This window comes from Amphichorda felina (assembly GCF_050947745.1).
Source record: "Amphichorda felina strain 45539 chromosome Unknown scaffold_7, whole genome shotgun sequence".
Classification (NCBI taxonomy): Eukaryota; Fungi; Ascomycota; class Sordariomycetes; order Hypocreales; family Bionectriaceae; genus Amphichorda; species Amphichorda felina.
This window is the reverse complement of record NW_028145043.1, coordinates 1,819,772-1,843,908: the sequence shown is the minus strand read 5'-3', so window position 1 is coordinate 1,843,908 and position 24,137 is coordinate 1,819,772. Positions and strand designations below refer to the sequence as shown.

Below are 24,137 nucleotides of genomic sequence, written 5' to 3'. Positions count from 1 at the left end.
GTCAGAACTGCTTGCTACAGTGGCATCTGATGCAGTTGCCTGCGATGTAATTGGTTGACCTTGTGGCCGGGATCGACTTGGCCTTTCTGGAGTCATTTTCGAAGAACTTTTCCGGGTCGGCGGTTTGGGGATTTGGTTCCTTCGGGGAGACCTTTCATGAAACTGTTTCGTTTGCGACCCACCCAAATGGTCATCCGTGACGGCATCGTGGCTCTCTAGCTGATCTTTGGCGGCCTTTTTTGATGACACAGTGAGATTTCCTGATCGAGAGCCCGGGTATCTCTCTGTGCGGCCAATGCCCGGGTTTGCGCTATGATTTGGGGGCAAAAGATCTTGAGCGGAAGTCAGGGCACTTGATGCAGCGCTGACGGATAGATATGATGGCCTTGGATATTCATCCGAGTGTCTCCAAGTGGAGGCATCACCGCCATTTTGAATGGTATCCGGATCTGAAGGTGCGACCAATCTTCGAGTGTGGCTGTCCCACTGTAGTTGAGGTGAGGATGGTTTCTGCGGATGTTCGGATGAGTGTCGTTGGCCAATGGCTGACGGGATGGATGGGACGGATGGTCTATCCGAATGCGTGCTCGTGCTCCGAGCCGCTTTCTCACGCGATGTCAACGCGCTCCACGCAAGGGTGGCGGCTTTACTTGGACCCTCCCCGGGTGGTCGGGGGGATTTGCGGGTGCTTTTGGACGGCTTGTCGCTTGACTTCCCTGATCTCAGCGTAGTTCTCATCGTATATTTGTCGGGGCTCTGTGAGCGCGCAGAGTCGTTAGACTCGGTTTGCCTGGACGGCGAGCGTGACTTCGGTGTCGCACCTAAGGGAACATGGTGTTTAGTAGCCGGGTAGTGGCTGGTGCTGTTGCTGTTGCTGCTACCTGCGGCGGCTTCGGTCGAAGTACGGTTTGGCAGAGAGGGCCGATGAGGCAACGAGGGCCGGGACAGGTCTGAGTACGAAACAGCGGGGATGGTTCCCTGGCCGATGGAACCCTTTGATCGACTGGTCGTGTCGTGGCACTCAGGAACTTTCGACAGCTTGCCAGTCGAGGGCAGACTTGGGCTATCTTGTCTTGAGATGCGCAGGGCCTCGAGAAGATCAATGCGTTCCTTGCACTGGAGTTCAAGCTGCTTTAGAGCATCGATCAAAGCCTTTTCCGTGTCGGTACGAGGGGTATATGTTGAGGGAACCTTGTTCGCATTATGTTCGTAAATCTGGTCGAGGGCGCTTCGCCAGTGTCGCATTGCTTCCACTTCATTCCCCTATATGCGCCACGGATACGATGTTAGCGCCGTATGGGGCAACAAGTCGTAGAGCTGGGAAGGACCGGCGGGACTGGGGAGAAAAAGGGCAGCTTCCCGCCAAGGTAGAGGCATGCAGCGATATCGACGGGTACTAACCTGGCTCTCATGATAGACAGCCGTTGAACAACTCAAATAACTGTCATCGTAGGTCTTCTGAAGCCCCGCTAATGCCTTGTTGCGCGACATTACACGGTGGATGGGCTCATAGTAGACTCCGCATTCATTGCAGGCCTACCATGCGACAGTGATCTGCGAATAGGTACTCGTCGACTGCGATAGACAGGCGCGCTGTGTGGCTGACTTGTCTGGGACTGGCGAAGTGGCGTGGCGAGGAGTCACCCTCGAATTCGTCTTACTGGTAGAGGTCTGAAGGAAGATGATGGTGCTTATTCGGGCGAGGCGAGGAGCAGGTGTACAAAGACCTCGAGGTTAAAGTCAAATCTGCAGGAGGCAGGTAGACACGGCCATTGTAGACGCTGTAGACGGGTTGGGAGCCGTCAGCGGCAGTTTGTCTTTGGGCTAAGAGCCACTTTGGGAGTGGCCATGCTGCTGACTCGCTGATGCCGAAAGCGGGTCGCTGAGGAACGTCAAATACCCCCCAGCAACCACGCCAGTGGCGTGCAGATTCCGAAATTCGACCAAATGCTACTATTAATCTTGCGTGTTTGGCCTCTACTTTTTGTGGCGAATTTACTATGTTTGGTCGTTCTCTCATTACCGAGCAATACTGCCGTACTGGGAGCATCGACTCATGTTGGTCACTGGCACTCTAACGCAAGTATACCTTACTACTACTACTACTACAAGTAAGTACGGATACCTACCAGGTAAGTAAGGTGCCTACTAGGTAAGTACTAAAGCTACTACTAACCCAATACCTAACTAGTACTTGGTAGCAGCAGCAGCAGCAGCAGTAGTACTAGTAGCTCAAGGAGGGCCCCGACCCGGGTCAAAAGCAACCCAACCGACCGCATCCATCCAAGAGGGCGGAGGCAATTACTACCTACCTGCACCAAGGGCGAACGACCGGACCTATGACGTAGGTAAATTTTGAAGCTGCATTCTCTTAGTACTTAAGTACATAAAGTGCTGAGGGTTGGTACCCAGATCCCAAAAATCTCCAGCTATTAGAAGTATTCCAATTAATAGTAGGCACCTATATCAATACTATTAGTACCAGTGCTAAGTAACTGGAGGCAGTACTAACTGATAGTACTAGTAGATACTTGGTCCTTCCCCTTTACAATACAGTGTCAGGGCCTTGAGTTTCGCACGCTCACATATTATTACCTCCACCACACGGATTTACACGAGAACCTCGAAAAGTAGGTATGCGTATACTAGTTACTACTAGGTACTACTACTAACAAGCACCCATATTTAAGCTGGATAAAAACCTATGCAGGCAATCCCCGTTTTTTTTTAGAGACGACGGAAGGTACTAGATGAGCTCTTGATAGAGCAGTGATTCTTTCCTAAGTAATCAAAATGTTTTGGGAGGTCGGGTATCTTAGTACTCTTCGGAGACCCTGTCTACGTTTTTAATCGTCTTTCGGAAAGGGTTTCGCCGCGAAGTACAGCGTAGATAAGGTCTAAGCATTGTGAGCGCGCCTGTGTTTTCAAAGCCATACCGGCCGCGGCTGTGCCCTATTGTCCAATTTGCCGTGTTTGATAGTTTTGAGGCGAGAAGTATGAGGGAGAGGACTAACATTGTGTCACTACCCAGCAGCAGGTGCGGTGAAACTTCGACTGAACTGTGTCGCCCCGCAAGCTAGGAGTGTCATGAACATGCGTAAAAAAACACTACAGCCGTACTTTTGGAACGTAGGGTCCTAGATCTGTATTTCTTTTTAAGGTATTAGGCGAAGTATTTATCGGTGCACTCCCGAAGACTCTATATATCCGCTCTGGCGCACAGGCTGTGTCGACACCAATCCTAGGGTTGTATAGGTCATTGGTGAGATTTCTCGGGCTACATAGGACTGTCCTAACAGGGGTGTCTACTCGATTGCAGACCGAAATAAAGGGGTTCATGACAGAAGAACTCTGATTTCAGCACTTGTCCGGGGGAACGCCGCACGCAACTCCCCGGGTTTGTCTGGGTCGTCCCCAGGGCCACTATCTGTCTCGACCACGGCCTTCTCCAATTGTTCGAAGTCGGCACAAAACCGCTCCGCAGCGTCCTCAGTAATCTGATGAGCCAATGTAGAGTCTTGTAGGTGTTTTAGTAACTCCATGGCGTCCATCCATGCCGAGGGTAGGAAATCGTCTAATCGTTGACTGGCCTCGGCTAGCTTGTTAACCACCAGTATGTTCTTTGTGCCAGCCCCTTTATCGGAGATAGCTCTTAGCACAGCGTCTAAACCGGACTTGTCTCGGAAATATTTATGCTGACTTGAAACCAACTTTTTCGAGTCGGCATTCATTTGTTCCTGCAGTTGACGTACTCTCTTCCGAGTGAAGTCAAATCCTTCGAGACATGAGGATGCCGCGAGCCTGCAATTGATGAGAAATATGGCATCTTCTGGACTTCGCATGGAGCTGGCCATGTTTTCACACCCGGACATGAATGGATCAAACGTTTCTGCCAATATACTCTCAAAGCCAGTTTCGCGATCACCTGAAATCGCCAATGATGAGTCATACGTTTTTATGAATGATTCCAGCTGTTTAAGGCATTCCTGGAAAAAAGCCGGAGGACCAAGGTCGGAGGGTGTTTGCTGAAACTCGCCTTGTAAGGTTGCGATGTGTTCCCGAACGAGGGCACGGAACTGGCGCATGGCTTCGTCTTGTAGTCCTCTCATGGACTCAAGAAGGTTGGAATCGGGTCCAAGGAGGTTGCTGAATGTGACGTGGTAAAAGCCCAGCAAATTCGCCAGTTTGTACGCCGGGACGATATCCTCGTTTGTCTGTATAACCTGCTCCACTCTTTGACGCAGGACACGGGTGGCTCCCGAAACATTGCGGTCGACCAAGTCGCTTAATGCCTTGAGAGCATTGAAGTCATCAGAATCATCGTCCTCATCGGCGACCAGACGCCAAATTTCAGCATCACGGCCTGACTTGAGCCCCTTGGCAAGCTCCTCGCCCTCTGCAACAAAAAGAACCTCGAGTGCTTCACGCTCGCTGACCGTTGCTGAATGAATCCAGGCTAACATGTCTCCCACGTAGCGGAGAGGGTCATGGGCTGTCATGTCTATGGGCTTCAGTGACCGGTCTTCCAAAGCAGCAGATGATGTCCCAGTGAGTGCAGCATAGAATGAGTCAGAGAGAATTCTCTCCCGGGACTCGGCGAAGAAATCCAGGCAGTTTTGGAATAAAGACGGGCGCTCTGCAAGCACCCGCAGTGCACGGCGCATAGATGAGTTCATCTGGGGATTTTCGAGGTTCAATGTCTTGAACTCCCTCTGGATCCACTTGTAGAGCTTTTGGAAGCCGAGATTGATGTTCTTAGACGTTTGCTCCATTAGCTGTGAGCCAAGTGTCTGCTTTTCGAAGCCTAGTAGGACCTCGCAGTCTTTGTTGATCTTCTTGGACTTTGCTAGAGCATCGAAATAACGGTTGTCCACTGGCTCGGCGGTTACAGTCAAGGCCGCAATCTCGTCGCCGGACATGGTAAAGTGGGCTCTGAAGGCCTCCAGAAGCTCTTGCTTGGTCGACACCGCCTTTCGTTGGCTCAAGATTGTGGTGGCTTCCGATAGCGTGGGTTGAGTCTCCGTATGTGCGGAGATAATTTGTGCCTTCATGTCATCGTATCCCGCATTCAACTTGTCGAGAGTTGTCCTTATACGGTGTAGTTGCTGATTATCGGGTCATTAAAGAGCTTCTTTGGGGGACGGGAAGAGCTTACCTCGGCGACCCGCCCAAAGTCGCTAATGATCTCGCCGTTGCTATCGATGGCCTCTTTTTGGAGGTCCATGCGAATTTGACGTCTGGTCTCGGCGTCATTGTGAAGCCCCCTCTCGTCAAGAAGAGCCAGAGCGTCTCGAAACTCTGTATCGGAGTATGATGTTGACAGTACGGTCGTGACCTTTGACGCTAAAGGTGTGGAGGCCTTTGGTCCTGAGGTCGATGGGCTTGGTTGAGGCAGCAGCCCTTCGCCTAGCGAGTCGCGCTGGGGCATATTCCACGATGGTGACGTTTCCGAAGATATGAAAACAGTGTATGATATTGTTTAGCTCCGTGCAGGGACTACGTCTCGCACGAAAACGCGTCAGGGGATGCACAGGCTTACGCTCTTTTCTCCTTTCAGGCAAACCCCGGTGCTGAAATCGACGAAATCGATAGAAAAGGCGCGTCTGTAGACCCGTAACGACACACAACCAGAAGTGCACGCCCACAGGCCATCGCCCTTCAACGTTTAATTAGGGGACGGAGCACCTGACAAGTACTAGCAAGTACTACCTACAGGTAGATAGGTACTACGAACGAAGTAGTACTGGTAGATAGGACCTCTCTGAGTGGTCTAGGCAGGTGCGTCCAGGGTAAGAAGGTAGAGGTACTGGAGTGGTGCCTAAATGAACGATGGTTCAATACTAGTAGTACCTAGTAAGTAGGTAGGTAAGGTATGAGCAAACCTGGAGGGAAGTACTAATGAAAAGTAGGTACTGATAGAGGTAGGCATAGTGGGAAGTCGAAGTGGCTTTCTTACATAATGCTCAATGGCCGGCTCAATTTTTGGTCACTACCTACTTACTACCCAAAGTACCCACCTAAGGTACAGAGTACAGGGCCTAATACGGATACTAAATTGTGTGGGGTGAGGCATGTAAGGCCAGTAGAGCATCTGGCGGGTCCTTGTTATCCGCACTAATAGTATACTAGTATTTATACTATCAATATCCGTATTTATATTAAGAAGGCAGTGGGCAGGTAGAGACCATGAGTGTCTATAAGGGAATGGGAAAAGGTTACGGTGGGATATTAGGCAGATAACTATATAAGTCCGCTAACCCTAAATGCTATAATATCTTAATAGCCTTAATATATAATATAATCCCTAAAGGTTAAAAGAAACAGCTACCGACTCCTCGAGGCTTATTTATATAATAAATCAATTAAATATATGATATTTTCTAATATTAAATTTTATAATAATATTATTAGCTATAATTATAATATATATATTATTTATTATAGATTATTTAAAGTAATTAAGATAAATAAATATAAATATTTAATTAAAGGGAAAAAATAAGGTTATTATTATAATTATAATAATTAGGCTATAAAGGTTACTTATATCTTATAATAAAGATAATAAGAAAAATAATAATTAATTATTATTATTAATTAAATAAGTTTATTATTATTTTTAAGGATTAATAATTTTATTAATCTCTTTAAACCTCCTTAACCTTTTTAGCTTTTTATTTATTTTTATTTTTAGCTTTATTTTTAGCCTTATCTTTTCTTTTTATTTAAAATAAAGGTTTTTATAATCTAATTATATTTTATTATATTATTAAGGTCTATAATTACTTTTTGAAATATAATCTTATAAAATCTCTTATAAACTAATAACTTATATTTAATTTTTAATTTTTATTTTTTATCTTTAAAGCTAATTATAATACTTTTAATAATAATAAGATATTTTTATCTAATATTATTTAAGCTTTTATTTAAATTTTTTTTAAAATAGATACTTAATAAACTAAAACTTAAATTAGATTATAATCTTTTTTATTATTAATAAATTATTAAAAATCTATCTTTATATTAAAGATATCTTAGATAATCTTAAATAATATATATTAAAAGATAATAAAAATAAAGATTCTAGGCTTTATTTTATTAGCTATTTTAAAGGTATTTTTAAATTATATATTTATTTAATTAATGATATTAATTATATTATAACTATAAAAAGGTTTAAGATATATATATAAATAAAATTAACTTTTAAATAAACCTTTAAATCTAATTATAATATTAAAAAAAGTAATAATACTTAAAATATATAAATAATTAAATAATTAAATATAAAAAGAAAATTATTTATTTATAATAATTAAAGGTTACCTAAGTTATATAAACCTAATAACTTAAGCCTTAAGCTTAATTATATATTAATTACTTATATATTTTATCTATAAGATAAATATATAACCTTAAAAAAATTTACTTAATAAATATTAATCTTATAATATAATAAACCTTTTTTTATTATTATTATCTTATTTAGCTATTTAACCTTATTTTATATTATTAATTATAATTTTAAAGTTATTATTATAATTATATAAGCTATAATAAGTAATATATAAAGCTATAATCTAAAATTAATTTATTAATATTAAAAAACCCTTTTTATTAGAGATTATATTAATTTTTAAATATAATAATTAAAAGCTACTTTTAATTCTAATAAAAGCTAAAAAGATATAATAGCTAAGAGTTACCCGAGTTATAGGCGGTAGACCTAAGCCCTAAGTTTAATTATATATAAGGTAATTATACGCTTTATCTATAAGATAGGTATATAGCTTCGAAAAAGCTTATTTAATAAGCTTTAATCTTATAATATAATAGACCTATTATTATTATTATCTTACTTAGCTATCTAACCTTATTCTACGTTATTTATTATAATTCTAAAGCTTCTATTATAGCTACCTAAGCTATAATACTATTATAGCTACCTAAGCTATAATACTATTATAGCTACCTAAGCTATAATAGTTAATATATAAAGCTATAGCTAACCGCTACTTATTAGTATAAGAGAAGACCCTTTACCTAAGATAATCCCGATTCTTAGGCGAGGTAGCTAAGAGTTACCTTTAACCCTAATAAGGGTCTTAGTATCCCTAGACCTATTACCTAAAAGTAGCTTAAATCCTAATTATACCTTATTATAGAAATAGGTAGCTATATAATCTTATATCCTTTAGTTATAGAAGCTAAAAAGATTCTAAGATAAAGAAAAAGTATTATTATAAGTATTTACCTATAATAATATCGATCTAGTTATAAAGTATTAGCGATACTCTTATAAGGTATCTAATAATAATAATAAAGAAAAGTAAAGATCTATAACTTTATTACCTTTAAGCTTAAAATAACCCTCCGATAAAGGGATAATTAGTTAAATAACTTATAGCAGTCCTTCGAAGGTAATACTTATAAATACCGCTAGGATTCTAAGTAGATCTTATTTAATCTTATTAGGTTAATACTAATATATACTTATATTAAGATTAATACCTTAATAATTAACCTATAGAGGAAAAATAATAAGATCTTTATAATAATTAGGCTAAGTTTAAGGAGTAATCTTTAACCTTCTTTAAGGATTTAATATTATAAAAGCTAATCCTAATAAGATAACTAAAAAACGCTTATTAATAAGATAAATAATCTCTAAGGGATTTTTACTTTTACCTTAATTTATTAAAAAAGTATTTTCTAAAAAAGGAAAAGAAATAATAAGCCTTATATTATTATATAAAGCTTTATTTATCCTTCTAAGAATATATTAATTTTTATATTAAGGCGATCCCTTTAATATAAGAAGATATTATTATATTTATAAAATAATTCTAGGAATTATTATAAGGGAAGAAACGTTATTATAAGGATAGAGTTTAATTAAGCTTATAATATTACCTAAAGTAGAATAAGAATAATATATTTCTAATATATAACTATAATAACCCCTTATAATAGAAAACCTTTACTTAGCCTATATATTTTAATATTATAATAAACCCTAAGGTAAAGAACTTAAAAGGTAAAGATAATAAAACCCTTTATTATTTTAACTATAATAATTATAATTACCTTAAAAATATTTACCTAAAACCTATAAAGATAAAAGCTAGACCCTTTAATAAAGAGAGAAACTTTAAGCGGTTAAAGTAAATACCTTAGCGCCGATTAAGATATTTACCTTAAAGGTAATACTATAATTTTATATAAAGGGGTTAATTTAAGGGTAATAGCCTTATAAGATTATAATTAACCTCGATAGCTATATAAAAGTCGACGTAATTAATAAGTAGCTTACTAAGCTATTATAACCCTATAAGATTAATAAGGATTAAGATTAACGCGTTTAACTTTACTATAATAGGAATATTATCTTAGCCTAATACTTAGGGGTATTAATATCTAATTATATTCTAATTAAAGGTATTTTAAGGGGCTAAACTTAATTATAGAACCCCTAATTAAAAGATAATAATAATTATAGAATCTTTTAAGTATTAAAGGTATTATATTAAGGAGGTAAAAGATTTAATTAAGGTTTTCTTAGATTATTAGAACCTTTAGACTTTTATAAAGTAAATAAAACTAAATAATAGATAAATATAATAATATATCTTCTTAACCCCTTATAATTTTATAATTAAATATTAGGTAAAAAAGATAAACCTTACTAATATACTATTAAGATAACCTAAGTTTAAAAGGGTAAAGCCTTTAATTTAAGACCTCTTTCTTATAATATAGAAAAAGATAAAATAAAGCCTTAAAAGGGTATAATATAATAAGATATCTTTATAGATCTAAAGTATCTATATTATTAATTAGCCTAGATATAATAAGATACTTTTATAGGAGAATAACTCTTAAGTCTATATAATAAGCTATAATATCCCTATTTATTAGGTTAACTAAGCTATTAAGATTATTAATCGTAAATAATAAATACTTTATTATATTATAAATAAGGTAATAATATAAAAGGTTATATACGATAATAATATCGCTTAGCCTTTATTATAACTCCTAAGGGAGAATTAAGATTAAGACCTAGGAATATAAAAGTAAAAAGAAGATATAATATCTATAAAAGGAGGGTAATCTATTAACCTTAAAGGGTTAATATAAAAAGATAAAAAAATCCTTATACCTAAGTAAGCTATAATATAATAAAAGCTCTTTTATCTATAATATAATAATCTATTTATAAGGTATTTTAATATCGATTAAACCCTAAACCTATTATAATAAAAGTTTTATTAAAATTATATAGATAAAAATATAAAAAAGTATATAAAGACCTATATTATATATTAAGGAGTTATCGTAAAATAATATTATCTTTATAGTAAGCTTAATTTATTACTAATCCCTATAGCTTTAATATAAAAACTTATAATAGATTTTATTATAGGATTACCTATAATAGATTAAGGGTAAAAATAAGAAGCTAATATTATCCTTATAATTATAGATAGATTTATAAAATACTTAATATTCTTTATTATCTTAATTATAATTATAATACCTTAATTAATAGAGTTATTTTATAATAAGGTAAAACTTACTTTTAAGGCTCTTTAAGATATTATAAGTAATAAAAGTATAATCTTTATAAATAACTTTTAGTTATTATTATACTTTTACTTTAAGGTTAAGTAAAAATTATCTATTATATTTTACTTATAAATAAATAAATAAGTAAATAAAATAGATAAATTAGATATTAGAATATTATCTAAGATACTTTTACGCTAATAATCTAATTATATAAGCTAGATTCTTATAATTAGCCTAGTTTATATATAATAATATAAAAAGTTTAATTATAAGCCTTTTACTAAATAAGGTATTAATAAGTTATTACTTAGAGTTTTATTTTAATATTAAAGATAATACCCTCTAAGGGGGGGTCTTAGATATAAAGGTATAGATTAAAAAGCTAGGATAACTTTATTATTACCTTAAAGATAACTAATAAGTTATAATAAAATAATAAATAAAAGGATATAACCTATATTATTAAGAAAAAACCCTAAAAAAAGATCTTATAGGATTAGTTATAAAATATCTATAGTTTAAGGCTAAATAAAGGAAGCTAATATCTTAATTTATTAGATTATTTTAGATCTTAGATTATATTAGCTTATAGGTATATTATCTTATACTTTTAGATAAATACTCTTAGATCTATAATATCTTTTATATTAGTAGATTTAAATTATAATATTAGAAATTAGGGTTATAAGAATTAGATTAATAATTACTAATATTAAACCTTAAGGATAATAAAAAAGAATAAGAAATTAAATTAATCTAAGATTAAAGGATATAAAAAAGCTAATAATAATACCTAATTAAGTAAAAAGGCTAGCCTATAGAATATAACTAATAGGTCTTAGTAAAAGATATAATATATATAGCTAAAATAATAGCTATATTTTATAAATTAGAGAAAAAATAAGGATAAAAAACCTAGGTAATAAAGGCTATTTAATTATAAGATAATTAGAAGAAGAAAAAAGGTAGATTATTTAAATATTATTAAAATTACTTTATATCTAAGATAAAGGAGGTAGCTATAAATTAGTAATAATATTAATAAGGCTAACCTACTAAGTAAGGTAAATACCTATAATATTATAATAAAAACTTAATAACTATTTAAATAATATATTATTAGTTATATTAAACTAAAGGAGCTAAATATCTTCGCCTAAGATATAAAATATAACTAAGTAATACTTAGCTAAAGTATAACCCTATAGCTAATACTTAGTATCTTAAGGCTATAAATATAGCCTTAAAAGTAAATCCTAGGTAATATAATCCTTAGGGCTTTATTTATATAAATTAATAATAAATTACCTTTAAGTAAAGGAGAATACTTATAATAAAATAAGGGAATAATATTAGGCTTTAGTTAATAGCTATCTACTAATTAAAGTAGATAATATTATAACGCTTTATAAAAGCCTAGACCTAATTAGCTTTATATCGCTAATAAGCTATAATATACTTATATATTAGGTATCTTAGCTACTATTAAGCTAATACCTATAATAATATTAGGTCTTTATATTAGAGAATACTAAGCTTAGATTAAACTTAGCTTAGGTAAAGTAGCGATAAAACTCTTTAGATAATATAAAAGGCTAACTATTAATAAGGTTATTAGGCTTATTAAGGTAAGCCTTAATAGTATTATTATTAGTATATTAGATAATATAAAGATTCTCTAAGATATTAAAGGTATTTTAGAGATTAAGGCGATCTCCTATAAAAAGTAATATAAGCTAAGAGGTATTAATAGAATTAGTTACTAATAATATAGGTATAAGGCGTTTACCTAGATATAAAGGTAATAGGTATAATAATAATAATTATACTCTATATTATTAGACTAAGATTAATAATACTTAATTAAAAAAAATATAATAAAAAAAGTAATCTATTATTTAATAAAAGAAAAGTATTATTTATTAATAATAATATAAAAGTATTATATATATTATTACTTAATAATAGCTTTTATAATATTAGGGTTATCCTTAGTATTATCCTTAATATTACCTAGGTTATTAGCTAAATTAGATAATTAGATATTATCGTTAAAGAGAGGTATAACCTCTTTATTAGTAGAAGAGGTATTTACCGCCTTAGCTATACCTATAATATTACCTATAAGACCTAAAGGTATAATTATCTTAGATTATAGCGATAGCTATATTAAGGCTTTACCTTTTCTAGCTTATTAGGTAATAAGGCGAGGATATATAAAAGAAATACTATAATAAGTAAAACGATAAATACCCTAAGATAAGGTAAATAAGGTAATTAAAGTAAAGGAATTAGTATTAATAAAGGGTATTAGGTAATTAGGTATTAAAGTTAAAGGTTATAAAGGTAATATAAAAAAAGGAAAAAATATACGTAGAGGAGGTATTAGGGATATAATTAGAGGAAAGGTAATACCTAATAGATAAAAGAGGAGTTAATATTAAGCTAAGTAAAATAAAGAGCCTATAAATTATCTCTAGGTAAAAAAAGTAATATTAGCGGTAAGAATTTAAAATAAAAGCTATAGGTTAAAAACTTAATTAAGTATAAAACTTATATAGAACTTATTATATTATAGCTATTACCTACCTAAGGTATACTAATAAAAGGATAAATAAACTAATATAATCTTAGAGATCTATTTATATTACTTAGGGTACCTTATATTAAAGGGTAAATAATATTACGATAAGATATAATAGATAAAATACTTAATCTACTTATATAGGTTAAGGTAAAGGCGGTTATATTATAATTAATAGGTATAGAAAGCATAACTAAGGGATTAGGAGTTTTATCCTCTATAATTAATATAAGATACTTAGAATTAGGGTATTAATAAATATTAATAAAAGAAGGTATAATTAAATAATATAAAAAGAAAAAATATATAAGTTAATAAGCCTAAATTAAAAAAGAAATAACTATAATAAAGGAGGGGTAATTAGAGGGATTAATATTACCTTATCGCCTTATTAATAAGGTAGCCCTATTACTAAGTAGAACTTATAACTTCTTAGTAAAACCCTAGTATCTAAGATAGATACCCTAAGGGGGGGAAGATAATTATAATAGCTAAGGGTTACCTAAGTTATAAATAATAGACCTAAGCCTTAGGTCTAATTATATATAAGGTAACTATATACCTTATCTATAAGGTAGGTATATAATCTTAAAAAAGCTTACTCGGTAAGCTTTAATCTTATAATATAACCGACTTATTATTATTATCGTTTTACCTAGCTATTTAACCTTATTCTATATTATTTATTATAACTTTTATATTAAAAAAATAATTTAAAAATAATAACCTTATAAAATTATAATTAATATTAATAATTATATTAAAATTAAAATAATTAATAATTATATTAAAATTAAAATAATTAATAAATAATTAATAAATAACTTTAATATTAATAAAATAAGCTTATATTTTTAAGTTAATTAGATTTATAATATTATAAAATATAACCTTAAAGTATCTTAATAGTTTTTATATAGGTTATAGATTTAATTATAGATTTAAAAGATATAATTAAAAAGTTTATTTAATTATATATTAATATTAATAAAAAATTAATTATAAGATAAAAACCTTATCTTATTATTATATAATATATTAAAAAAGTATTAAATATATCTTAATATTATTAATAAATAATAATAATTTTAATAAGATTAAAAGCATATATATATTTATAAAAAATAAGACTTTTATAAGAAATCTTAGAATAAAATATATATCTTTATATAATAAATAATATAATATAAGGTTAGATAATTAAATAATAATATAATAATAATATATTTATTATATTATAAGATTAAAGTTTATTAAGTAAACTTTTCTAAGGCTATATATTTATCTTATAGATAAAGTATATAAATAACTAATATATAATTAAGCTTAAGGCTTAACTTATTATATTTATATAGCTTAGATAACCCTTAGCTTTTATATTTATATTTTTTTTATTTTATTTTATATTAATATAAGTTATTATATTCTCTAAAGATTAATATTAAAACCTTTTTATAGAATATTATAGAAACTTAAATAATTAAAGAAATTAAAGTTAAATAATAATAATTTATTTAGCTAATAAGCTTTTTAATTATAAATATAGTTTAATATTATATATTTAAGCCTTAGTTATTAAACTATTTATATAACCTTTATTTATTTATTAATAAAAAGATAGTTTCTTAAAATAATAAATTAACTTTAATTAAAATATCTTAAATATATATATCTTTAAGATATAGATATTAAATCTCTTTATAGAAAGCCTTAAAGTTATTACTTATAATTAATTAATTAATATCTTAAATTAATAATTATCTCTTAAAAATATAAAATCTAATTAGCTTATTATTATAAGAAATAATAAATTTATTTAAAAAAGATAATATTTAATTAAGTAGCTTATAACCTATTTAATAGCTAGTAATTTATTATAAAAAGTCTTAAGGTTAATATATAATAATAATATAAAGTTAGGGTATTTTATAATACTATATTAAGGGTATAGGGGATAATATATAAGCGGGTTAGCGGATTTATATAGTTATCTGCCTAATATCCTACCGTAAAAAGTAGCAGAACCCAGCGTAACTGCTCTGGCTGTGGCACCCATGCATGAGCTTAACAGGTGACCAACCAACCCACTTCACGCGATAGGCAGCCAAAGCCATGTGACGCAAGAGTTGCTATTCACCACATAACCTCACCGAGACAAGATAGGTATCGATTGGCCATCTCCTCTCCGCCACGATCATATTTGAAGCTCACTATCTTCCGAGCTGGATGGATATTTTGGTATGACTATTGCCTAACTTGCCCTTGTGTTGCACTGGCCCCCATACATCAAGCAAGCACATGATACACCTACTCCGTACTCTTTGGTCATTCCCTCCTCTCTAGTCACAACACTCACCCGATCTCGGTGCACTTATTCTTATGTATGAGAGAATCTGGGGGCTAATTTGTTTCAAGGCTCGACCAGATTCCTTCCTGAGATCGTAGCATCATCCCTAGACGTGTTCGATATCCATCGTGGGAAAGTTGCCAGAGCCCCCGAGAACCTCCTCCCCCCAAGCTTGAGGGCCGCCCTACATTCGGTAGTCGACGCATGCTTGGGCCCGCGTTTTGTCTCTAATACGCCATGCTCTAATAAGTCTATAAGTTCCAGCGTTGCCGTTTGGCTCCGTCATGACCTCCAACATCTTTGGGCGACTTGCCCCGACCCCCCAAGGGACTCGCTCATTCTATGAACAACTACGCGCCCAAAACGACGGCGATGTTGAGGACGATGAGTTGGAACAACAAAGGAAGACAAACGTAGATGAGGAAAATCTACGACAACAACTCCAAGAGTTTGATACGGAAGACGTTGCTGGCGAAGATAGCCGCATCACAGTTGGAAGCACTGCCTTCGGGCCTCCAGATTACCAAGGGCCCCCACGTAGCCCTGAACCTAGGTGGAAAACTCACGACGAGGAAATCGATAACGATGTCCCCGCCTCGCTTTTAGTCGAGCACAATAACACCGACCAGCCATCATTCGCAAATCCATCTCGCAGTGTTCATCGAACTCAACGCCGGCACTATCAGCTTTCAGGAGCTGGCTCATCCGGGACACGTGCCCGAGCTCAATGGGAGGCTGCAACTACGTATCGTCCCTTGGATCACGATGCCGTCAACGCCCCAAGTCCGAGACCACAACCAAGACCTTTGATGGCTGGGAAAGCACTCGGGGGCCTGAAGGAGAAAGCCCTCTGGAGATGGGTCAACACATCCAATCTTGACAGCTTTATGAGGGATGTATATGACTATTTCGAGGGAGGTGGATTATGGTGCATCTTATGTTCCAATGCCCTGTGGTTGCTGTGAGTCGACGATGCACAACGACCCCTTTTATCCAATTAAGATACTAACAATACCAGGGAGACACTCTTTGTAGCAGTTCTCCTGACATTTCTTTCCCAGTGTGTGGACTATAGCAAGGTGCCACATAGCAAGTCACTGGACCAGGTTGTCATCAGCCAATGCACAAGGAAAATGTCTGGGTTTTGGAGCCTTGCCATCTGGATGTATTCATTCTTCTTCATCTGGAAGTCGGTCCAATATTTCCTTGAGCTACGACGCCTCAACCATGTGCGGCACTTCTTCATCTACTTGCTGGAAATTCCTGAACAGGATATGCAAACAGTGTCATGGCAAGACGTTGTGGCTCGTATCATGTCATTGCGTGACCAGAATCCCAAGACAGCAACCAATATACCGCGGAATCTTCGCCGCTTTATTGGAAGTCAGTCGAAAGAGAGATTGGATGCACATGATATTGCCAATCGGTTGATGCGCAAGGAGAACTATCTCATTGCCATGGTAAACAAAGACTTGCTGGACTTGTCCCTTCCACTTCCTTTTTTGCGAGGACGCCACCTGTTCTCGAAGACGATGGAGTGGAACCTGCAGTTCTGCATTCTGGACATGGCTTTTAACGAGTTCGGACAAGTGCAACAAGACTTCCTACGTGCCGACCGCCGGGGCGTCCTCAGCCAGAAGCTCCGGCAGCGCTTCTTCTTCGCTGGGTGCCTGAACCTTTTGTTTGCACCTGTTGTCCTGGCTTATGTTGTCATTGTTTACTTCTTTACGTACTATAATGTGAGTTCTCTCGCTTTGGCATGTTTTGGCGGCTCCTGTTGCTGATACCGTTGGAACACCTAGGAGTACCAGAAAGACCCTAAGCTTGCTGCGGCTCGGAAGTACACGCGGCTTGCGGAGTGGAAATTTCGCGAATTTAACGAGCTGCCACACATCTTTTATGAGAGGCTGAACATGTCCATACCCTTTGCAACTCGCTACATGGATCAATTTCCGAAGCGAATGACTGAGGAAATTGCTCGCAGCATCGCTTTCATGTCTGGGGCTCTAACTGCAGTCCTGGCCGTCCTTACGATCCTTGACTCAGAATTATTCCTCGGGTTTGAGATCACCAAGGACAGGACGGTGCTCTTTTATCTTGGTGTATTTGGAGCCATTTGGGCAATGACTAGAGGCATGGTATCCGAGGAAACCATAGTCTTCAACCCGGAATACGCGATGCGTAGTGTGGCAGAATACACACACTACATGCCTGATCACTGGCAAGGGAGGCTGCACAGTTTCGAAGTCAAACAGGACTTCGCGGAACTGTACAAGATGAAGGTGGTAATCTTCTTGGAAGAGGTCATGGGCATCATCACAACTTCGCTGCTCCTGCTCCTGACGCTTCCAAAGTGCAGCGATCAGATTGTCGACTTCTTCCGGGAATTCACAATCCATGTAGACGGTCTGGGCTACGTCTGCTCATTTGCAGTTTTTGATTTTAAGAAGGGGATGGGAAACGCTGACCAAATCGGAGCCGGCGAAGATGTCCGCGAGGACTACTACTCGACTAAGCACGGAAAGATGGCAGCGTCTTATTTTGGATTCATCGATAACTATGTCATCAACCCGAAGACAGGTATCCCGGGACACGTCCCTGGGGCAGCTCGCCATCATTTCTATCCGCCGCCCATCTTTCCGGGACTGAACTCACCGACGCTCGCTGCCGATATGCAAAGTTCTTATGTTCTCCGCCCTGAAGGTGGCAGAACGAGGACCCGTATGAGTGGGCCCGGGGTATCGCGAGCGCCTCAGACAGCGCCGTCCCCAATGACATCGATGCTGCTAGATCCACATCATCATCCGCCTGCAGTTAATGCAGGGGCAAGAAGCTTCCATCGACCACGACACCCGCGAGGGGGATTTCGAGGAGACAGTCAGATTATTGAAGAAGGCACTGAAGACGTAAGCCAGAGTAGAAAATCGGGAACGGATGATGACATTTATGAAGGCGAGGGAATTTTGGGGGAGTCAGCATGGCAGACATCACCAGGCCGAGGCTTGAGTCGCGAAAACAGCGCAGCCAACACGGACGAACCGGACGCGGGGGTTCTAGGGATGATTTATCAACTGCGGCAGACTCAGCGCAATCGGAGGGGTGCAGGAGTAGTTTGAGAGACGTTGGCATTGTTAGCTTCTCCTGTTGTAGGAAAAAGGAGGTGATATGCGCTGCGGATAGGATTAGCGGAGGCGTTTTAAGTTTAGGCCCAATATGACTTATCCTTCTATATTAAAATAAGCGCCTAGTTACGGTTAAACTATTATCATGCTCCGGTTGAACAAAGTGTTTTTGATGTTAGAAAATTCGAAGTATGCAGTCGCGGGTTGGTTGTACTAGGAGTTTGGGAGGAATCCTTGGCAAGCCTAACCTAACAGGTATAAGCAGCACGGAGGAGCATACCTAGAAAAAGCGAAGCCGCCCTACGTTTATTACTCTACTTGGTGGGTGCCAACAGTATTAATGCAGCTCGAAGAAGTATAGTGATGGCAGGCACCCACTAAGGATGGGTGATGGAGCAGAATCGGCCTCCTCCCTGCGCTCCCACTCTTCATCCTAATATATAAGCACCTGAGGCTGATAGGAGGGCTGATTATTCCCATTATTGAATCGATATCCGTATAATCAGCTACACTGCGGGTGCAAGACGCCTAAGCGGGCTGGTTACGAACAGCAGGCATACCTGAGCTGTAATAGGTAGTATGTATTAACGCAGTGGGGAGACAGGTTTGCACTTTTCAACTGGTGGAACTTCTTGGTGGCAGGCGTCGCACATGGTTCATTACCGGCACCTCGGGTACCCACTATGAGTGACGACCAACCACAAGCGCCAACAGTACTAGGGCCTCCAAAGCCCGAGGACGGAGGAAATTTTTCAGATACCATCGTCCTCGGCGCTCTGAAGCACGCCGTTGATCAGTCCAACAGCGCCAAGCGGCAGTCGCGATACTCAACGTTGGTTGCCTATCTACTTGAGCTTGCTTGATTACTCAAATACTGTTTCCGAGCCTAATAACCCTACTTCCGAGGCTGAATTCCGAACCCCTCGCTGGCGCGCTGAAGAAATCGCCGACGTGTCCGAGCTCTCTGCTCTTCCGCTGTTATTAGCGAGTCCAGAGGGAATTTCCGAGGCCCGCCAAGCACCCCGGCCACGGCTCAAGGACTTTATCTGATCTAGCCAGACCGACCGCACCTCCCTCCACCGTCATATATCACAACTCCAAGTCGTTGCCCAAATTCTGCTACTACTATACCTAGTACATACACAGTACTTCGTAGTAGTGTCCCGATCGCCAATTGTGGGCAACCTAGCCTGCTCTACGCAAAGATCATTTCTCACTAGCATCGTCGCTCGCGTTTGCCGCGCTTTGCGGAACTCCTCCGGATCGCCCCCAACACAGAACCGCCACCTGCCTGTCGATTGCACGGCGGAGTCGCTGCGCATCGTGAGGCAGCTACCAGCCGGTCAAGCTGGCTGCGTTCGACCCAAAGGCCGTCGGCGGACCTTCACCCGCTGTGGCCGCAATGGCCCAGCCAACAACGGCTGAGCCAGCCGACGAATATGAGTGAGCAGTCTCCCACTGGTCCTTTGCTGTGTCGTGCGCTGGTGTGGGCACACCCTTAGAAGACTCACTGACGCTTCGACATGGCAGTTATGAATCGCTCCCTCCGAACTTCTCCCTGCTCCAGAATATGGCAGCAGGGGCATTTGCCGGCATAGCAGTATGATATATCTCGTAGCACATTTTGGCTTTCACGGCCCTCGAGTACTGACGACGATGCCTCAGGAACACACAGCCATGTATCCTGTCGATGCGATAAAGGTATGCCGGCCTCATTGCATCTTGATCACCGCGACCAAAAGCTGACGATCACCCCCTTCTCCTTGACAGACCCGGATGCAAATCCTCCACCCGAGCACTACACCTGCCTACACCGGAGTGTTGCGCAGCACATACCAAATAGCGGCCGGAGAGGGAGTCTTTAGCCTATGGCGTGGTATGTCTAGCGTCATAGTCGGAGCCGGCCCTGCCCATGCTGTCTACTTCGCGACGTACGAGGCCGTCAAACACGCAATGGGTGGTAACCAAGCTGGGGTCCACCATCCCCTCGCTGCTGGTAGGCACTTCCCAGTTCTGGTCGTTTTCTGTCAAAGAAGGCGTTAAATGGCGACGAGCGCATGGCTAATTGACGTTGTAGCATCTAGTGGCGCGGCAGCCACGATTGCGAGTGACGCTTTCATGAACCCTTTCGACGGTAGGTGTGCCCCTGGTACAAGCGTTTTCCGGGTCCGACTGACGTATTTTCTGGGCAGTGATCAAACAGCGAATGCAGATCCAGAACTCGAGCAAGATGTATCGGTCTATGGTGGACTGCGCCAGATATGTCTACAAGAACGAGGGCCTCGGGGCATTTTACGTCTCGTACCCAACGACGCTGTCTATGACGGTTCCTTTTACTGCTTTACAATTTCTGGCCTACGAATCCATCTCTACCATGATGAACCCGCAGAAGGACTACGATCCCTTCACACACTGCGTAGCTGGCGCTGTCGCAGGTGGCTTCGCTGCTGGCCTTACCACGCCAATGGATGTCATCAAGACGATGTTGCAAACCCGCGGAACCTCCCTTGATCCCCAAGTGAGGCATGTCAACGGGTTCGTGGGAGGCTGCCAGTTGCTGTATCAGCGGGAAGGGGTCCGAGGCTTTTTCAAAGGTGTCCGACCTAGGGTGATCACAACTATGCCCAGCACAGCCATCTGCTGGTCAGCATATGAATTTTGCAAGTAAGGAGACTCTTAATGCCCAGCCGTTCGATGAATATGGCTAATGGCGGGACGCAGGGCATACTTTATCAAGCTTAACGACACAGCATTGTGAGAATCGCTTGTCTCGTCCACGGGAATTTCGAGTGCATTAGGATGGGTGCCAGTCGGCGATGACATCGAGAGATCGATACGTGGCGAGTTCATAGCGGGTAACCGCTCCGCTCGATCACCTCCTTCTGACCTTACAAATACTCGAGAGCGTCAACTCTGCTCGCTTTTTTTTTGGGCACCTCGCCTCGAATCCACTGAAACGTGCGAGCAACTCTGTCAATTTTGACGATTATTGCCGTCTTTGAACAGAGAACTACGCTTGGCGATGTGGGCAGCAATGCCGGATATAAATGTACATACAATGGCCCACTTTCACGGCTGGGATTTTTATACGGAGCATCAAGCGACGGCTGGAAAAGGGGGCGAGTGTAACAATATGTCAATAATACAGGTGTCTAAAGATACAACGACTTTGACCGATTGCCTCGGCTGGCTTGGCGCTGTGAATGTGACATAGTGAATGCTTCTTCCTGATGAGCCCGATGAATGCCGATGTGTGCGTTATCATTTCCTCGTCCTTTGCTATAGATAAGTTGATCAATGTGGGCTGTGACAAAGCCATGAATTGGGGGAAAATGCAAATGCGTATCCGTACGAGTGCAGGTTAAATCTAAGGATGCGACCCGGCGAGATCGTCATGCCGTTTAGTAGTAATTTGGGATCTTTGTCCAATCGCATAACAGGAGGTCACGATTATCATTTCTGAACCATTCGAAACGCCTTGAAGTGCGAAATCCCGCTGACGCCGCGCGTATTTCCCACTACCTCCAATTTCTCACTCACTATTGTCGAAGTCTATGAAGTATTCGTATACAAGTCGAAACAAGCAGCGCTTAGAAGCCAAATTGCGCGCCGAAGGGCCCGCCACCACCCGCAAAAGGTCCACCTCCGCCTCCAAAGGGCCAGCCTCCGGACCCTCCTCTGCCTTTTCGGGGTCCTCCGCCTGAGTATGTGTATGTGTACTGAGATCCGCCACCTCCGAAGTTGAAATGGCTCCCTTCAAAGGGGCTGGATCTATCTTGGGAGTTGGGATCATCTCCTCGGTCGAATCGGGCCCTTAGCTCCGGATCGCTGAGTACTTCGTACGCCTCGTTGATACTGGCCATCTTTTTCTCCGCCTCTTCCTTGGAAACACCCTGCTTCGCGGCCTTATCGGGGTGGTATTGCTTGGTAGCTTTGCGGTATGCTGACTTAATTTGTTTCTCGTCGGCGTCACTAGCAACCCCGAGAACCTTATAATAGTCCTTGGTCTTGCTGCGCTTAAGCGCAACCTGGGCTTTTTTAAGCATAGGATTCACTTTGTCTTGTTTGCTCGGGTCGGCGTCAAGCGCTTCTTTTAGGGTGCTTATGGCCGCCTCGTACTCTTCTTGTTTGAAGAGGGTCTTGCCGCGGTTTAGCAGGCCCCAGAATGATTTAGGATTATTCCGAAGAGATTCGTCACAATACTTGGTAGCATCCTTATGACTCGACTAGTTTAGGTTAGCGATCTGACATGGGACGTGGCCAACGGCGATGGTTTGCTTTATGTTTGGGGGGGGGGATATTGAGGTTACCTCAAAATAAGCCTGGCATGCCATTTCAATAACGTTCTCGTACAAGGCAGGCTTGGTTGCCGCGGGGATGCTGCCGGCTTCTCGCAATTCTGCCACCTGCTGTTTGATGTCGTTAATCAAGCCAGCATCATCCCCGTGGCCCACAAGCCCCCTGCCAGCTGTGGTTGATTGACCCCTTTGCAACTGACTGGCAATCTTTGAATATATCTTTTGGATAGCCTTCTCCTGCTTGTGGAGCTTCTTGCAAATTTTGGAATCGGGATCTGAATGCAGACACTTCCTGATCTGAGCCATTCCATTGTCCATGTCCCCCAGACCATAGAACATGGTGGCAGATATGAGGACGTGGGGGAAGGTATTTCCAGGTCGCATGGCTAAAAGATGTCGTAAATCTTGCATACCCTCCTCAAGCTCGCCACGCTCGAAGCGACACCGTGATCGTAACTCCCGTAGAGACGGTGATCTGGTAGCCACAAGAATGGCCACTCCTGCGTGATGGACGCAGTCCTCCCAATGACCCTCATCCGCAGCGGCCTTGGCCAGCTCTGCAGCACCCCTCGCCTCGTAAAGTTCAATCACCTCTGGAGATTCTGGGCTTTTATTCGCGGCCATGTACTCTTCCAAAGCGGCATCCCAGTCGGCCGCCTTGGACTTGATCCTAGCTAGCTGGGTATGGGCTCCTTCAAAGCCTGGCTCCAGAACCAGAACCCTGTTGAAATCGTCGGTCGCTTGATTTGTCCGGCCGAGAGATAGATACGTCGCGCCGCGTTTGAAGAGGGTCAGGTAGTTGGATGGGTCGCGGGAGATGGCGGCGTCGTAATAGACAAGCGCTTCGTGGGTCTCGCCCTTGGAGAGATGGCTTTGGGCTGATGTCAACAGCGAGGACACGGGCAAGTCGGACGGAATATCTTGAGGTGATATGGCAATGCCTGTGGCGAAAAGGCTAGCAGCCACGGCCAGGGTGCAAAGTCGAAGAGCCATGTTGGACTAGGCGACGGTGGTGGTTCGAGAGACGGGGCTATGCGTAACAGGGTAGCAGAGTAAAAGACGGGCTATGAGCGCGAGTTTGGTAGACGGCGGCAAGACATGGATGTATGAACGCAGGTACTAAACCGAGGCGCTATGTCGCGGTGTAAGTGTGCTGGATACGAGGTTTTTGGTAATATGAAACTGTAGGAGACCACGCCGTTTGCAAATCC

The 24,137-nt window shown here is 39.3% G+C and overlaps 4 protein-coding genes across 4 annotated transcripts; 2 read left to right on the top strand and 2 right to left on the bottom strand.

The window, feature by feature from the left end:
* Nucleotides 1-3,335: 3,335 nt before the first annotated feature.
* Nucleotides 3,336-5,224, bottom strand: COG6 (oligomeric complex COG6-domain-containing protein; the record flags this gene model as incomplete). The annotated part of the gene is made up of 2 exons (XM_083196758.1): nt 3,336-5,105; nt 5,156-5,224. The coding sequence occupies 2 exons, from the start codon at nt 5,222-5,224 to the stop codon at nt 3,336-3,338; spliced, it is 1,839 nt and encodes a 612-aa protein (XP_083047966.1).
* Nucleotides 5,225-16,315: 11,091 nt separating this feature from the next.
* Nucleotides 16,316-18,416, top strand: ATG9 (autophagy protein ATG9; the record flags this gene model as incomplete). Its single annotated transcript, XM_083196757.1, has 4 exons — nt 16,316-16,402; nt 16,568-17,245; nt 17,309-18,100; nt 18,297-18,416. The coding sequence occupies 4 exons, from the start codon at nt 16,316-16,318 to the stop codon at nt 18,414-18,416; spliced, it is 1,677 nt and encodes a 558-aa protein (XP_083047965.1).
* Nucleotides 18,417-20,671: 2,255 nt separating this feature from the next.
* Nucleotides 20,672-21,296, top strand: MRS4 (mitochondrial carrier domain-containing protein; the record flags this gene model as incomplete). The annotated part of the gene is made up of 2 exons (XM_083196756.1): nt 20,672-20,762; nt 20,821-21,296. 2 exons carry the CDS (start codon nt 20,672-20,674, stop codon nt 21,294-21,296), a joined length of 567 nt encoding a protein of 188 aa, XP_083047964.1.
* A 922-nt stretch (nt 21,297-22,218) lies between these two features.
* On the bottom strand, nt 22,219-23,919 carry DNJ1 (tetratricopeptide repeat protein; the record flags this gene model as incomplete). Its single annotated transcript, XM_083196755.1, has 2 exons — nt 22,219-22,854; nt 22,939-23,919. The coding sequence occupies 2 exons, from the start codon at nt 23,917-23,919 to the stop codon at nt 22,219-22,221; spliced, it is 1,617 nt and encodes a 538-aa protein (XP_083047963.1).
* Nucleotides 23,920-24,137: the final 218 nt, after the last annotated feature.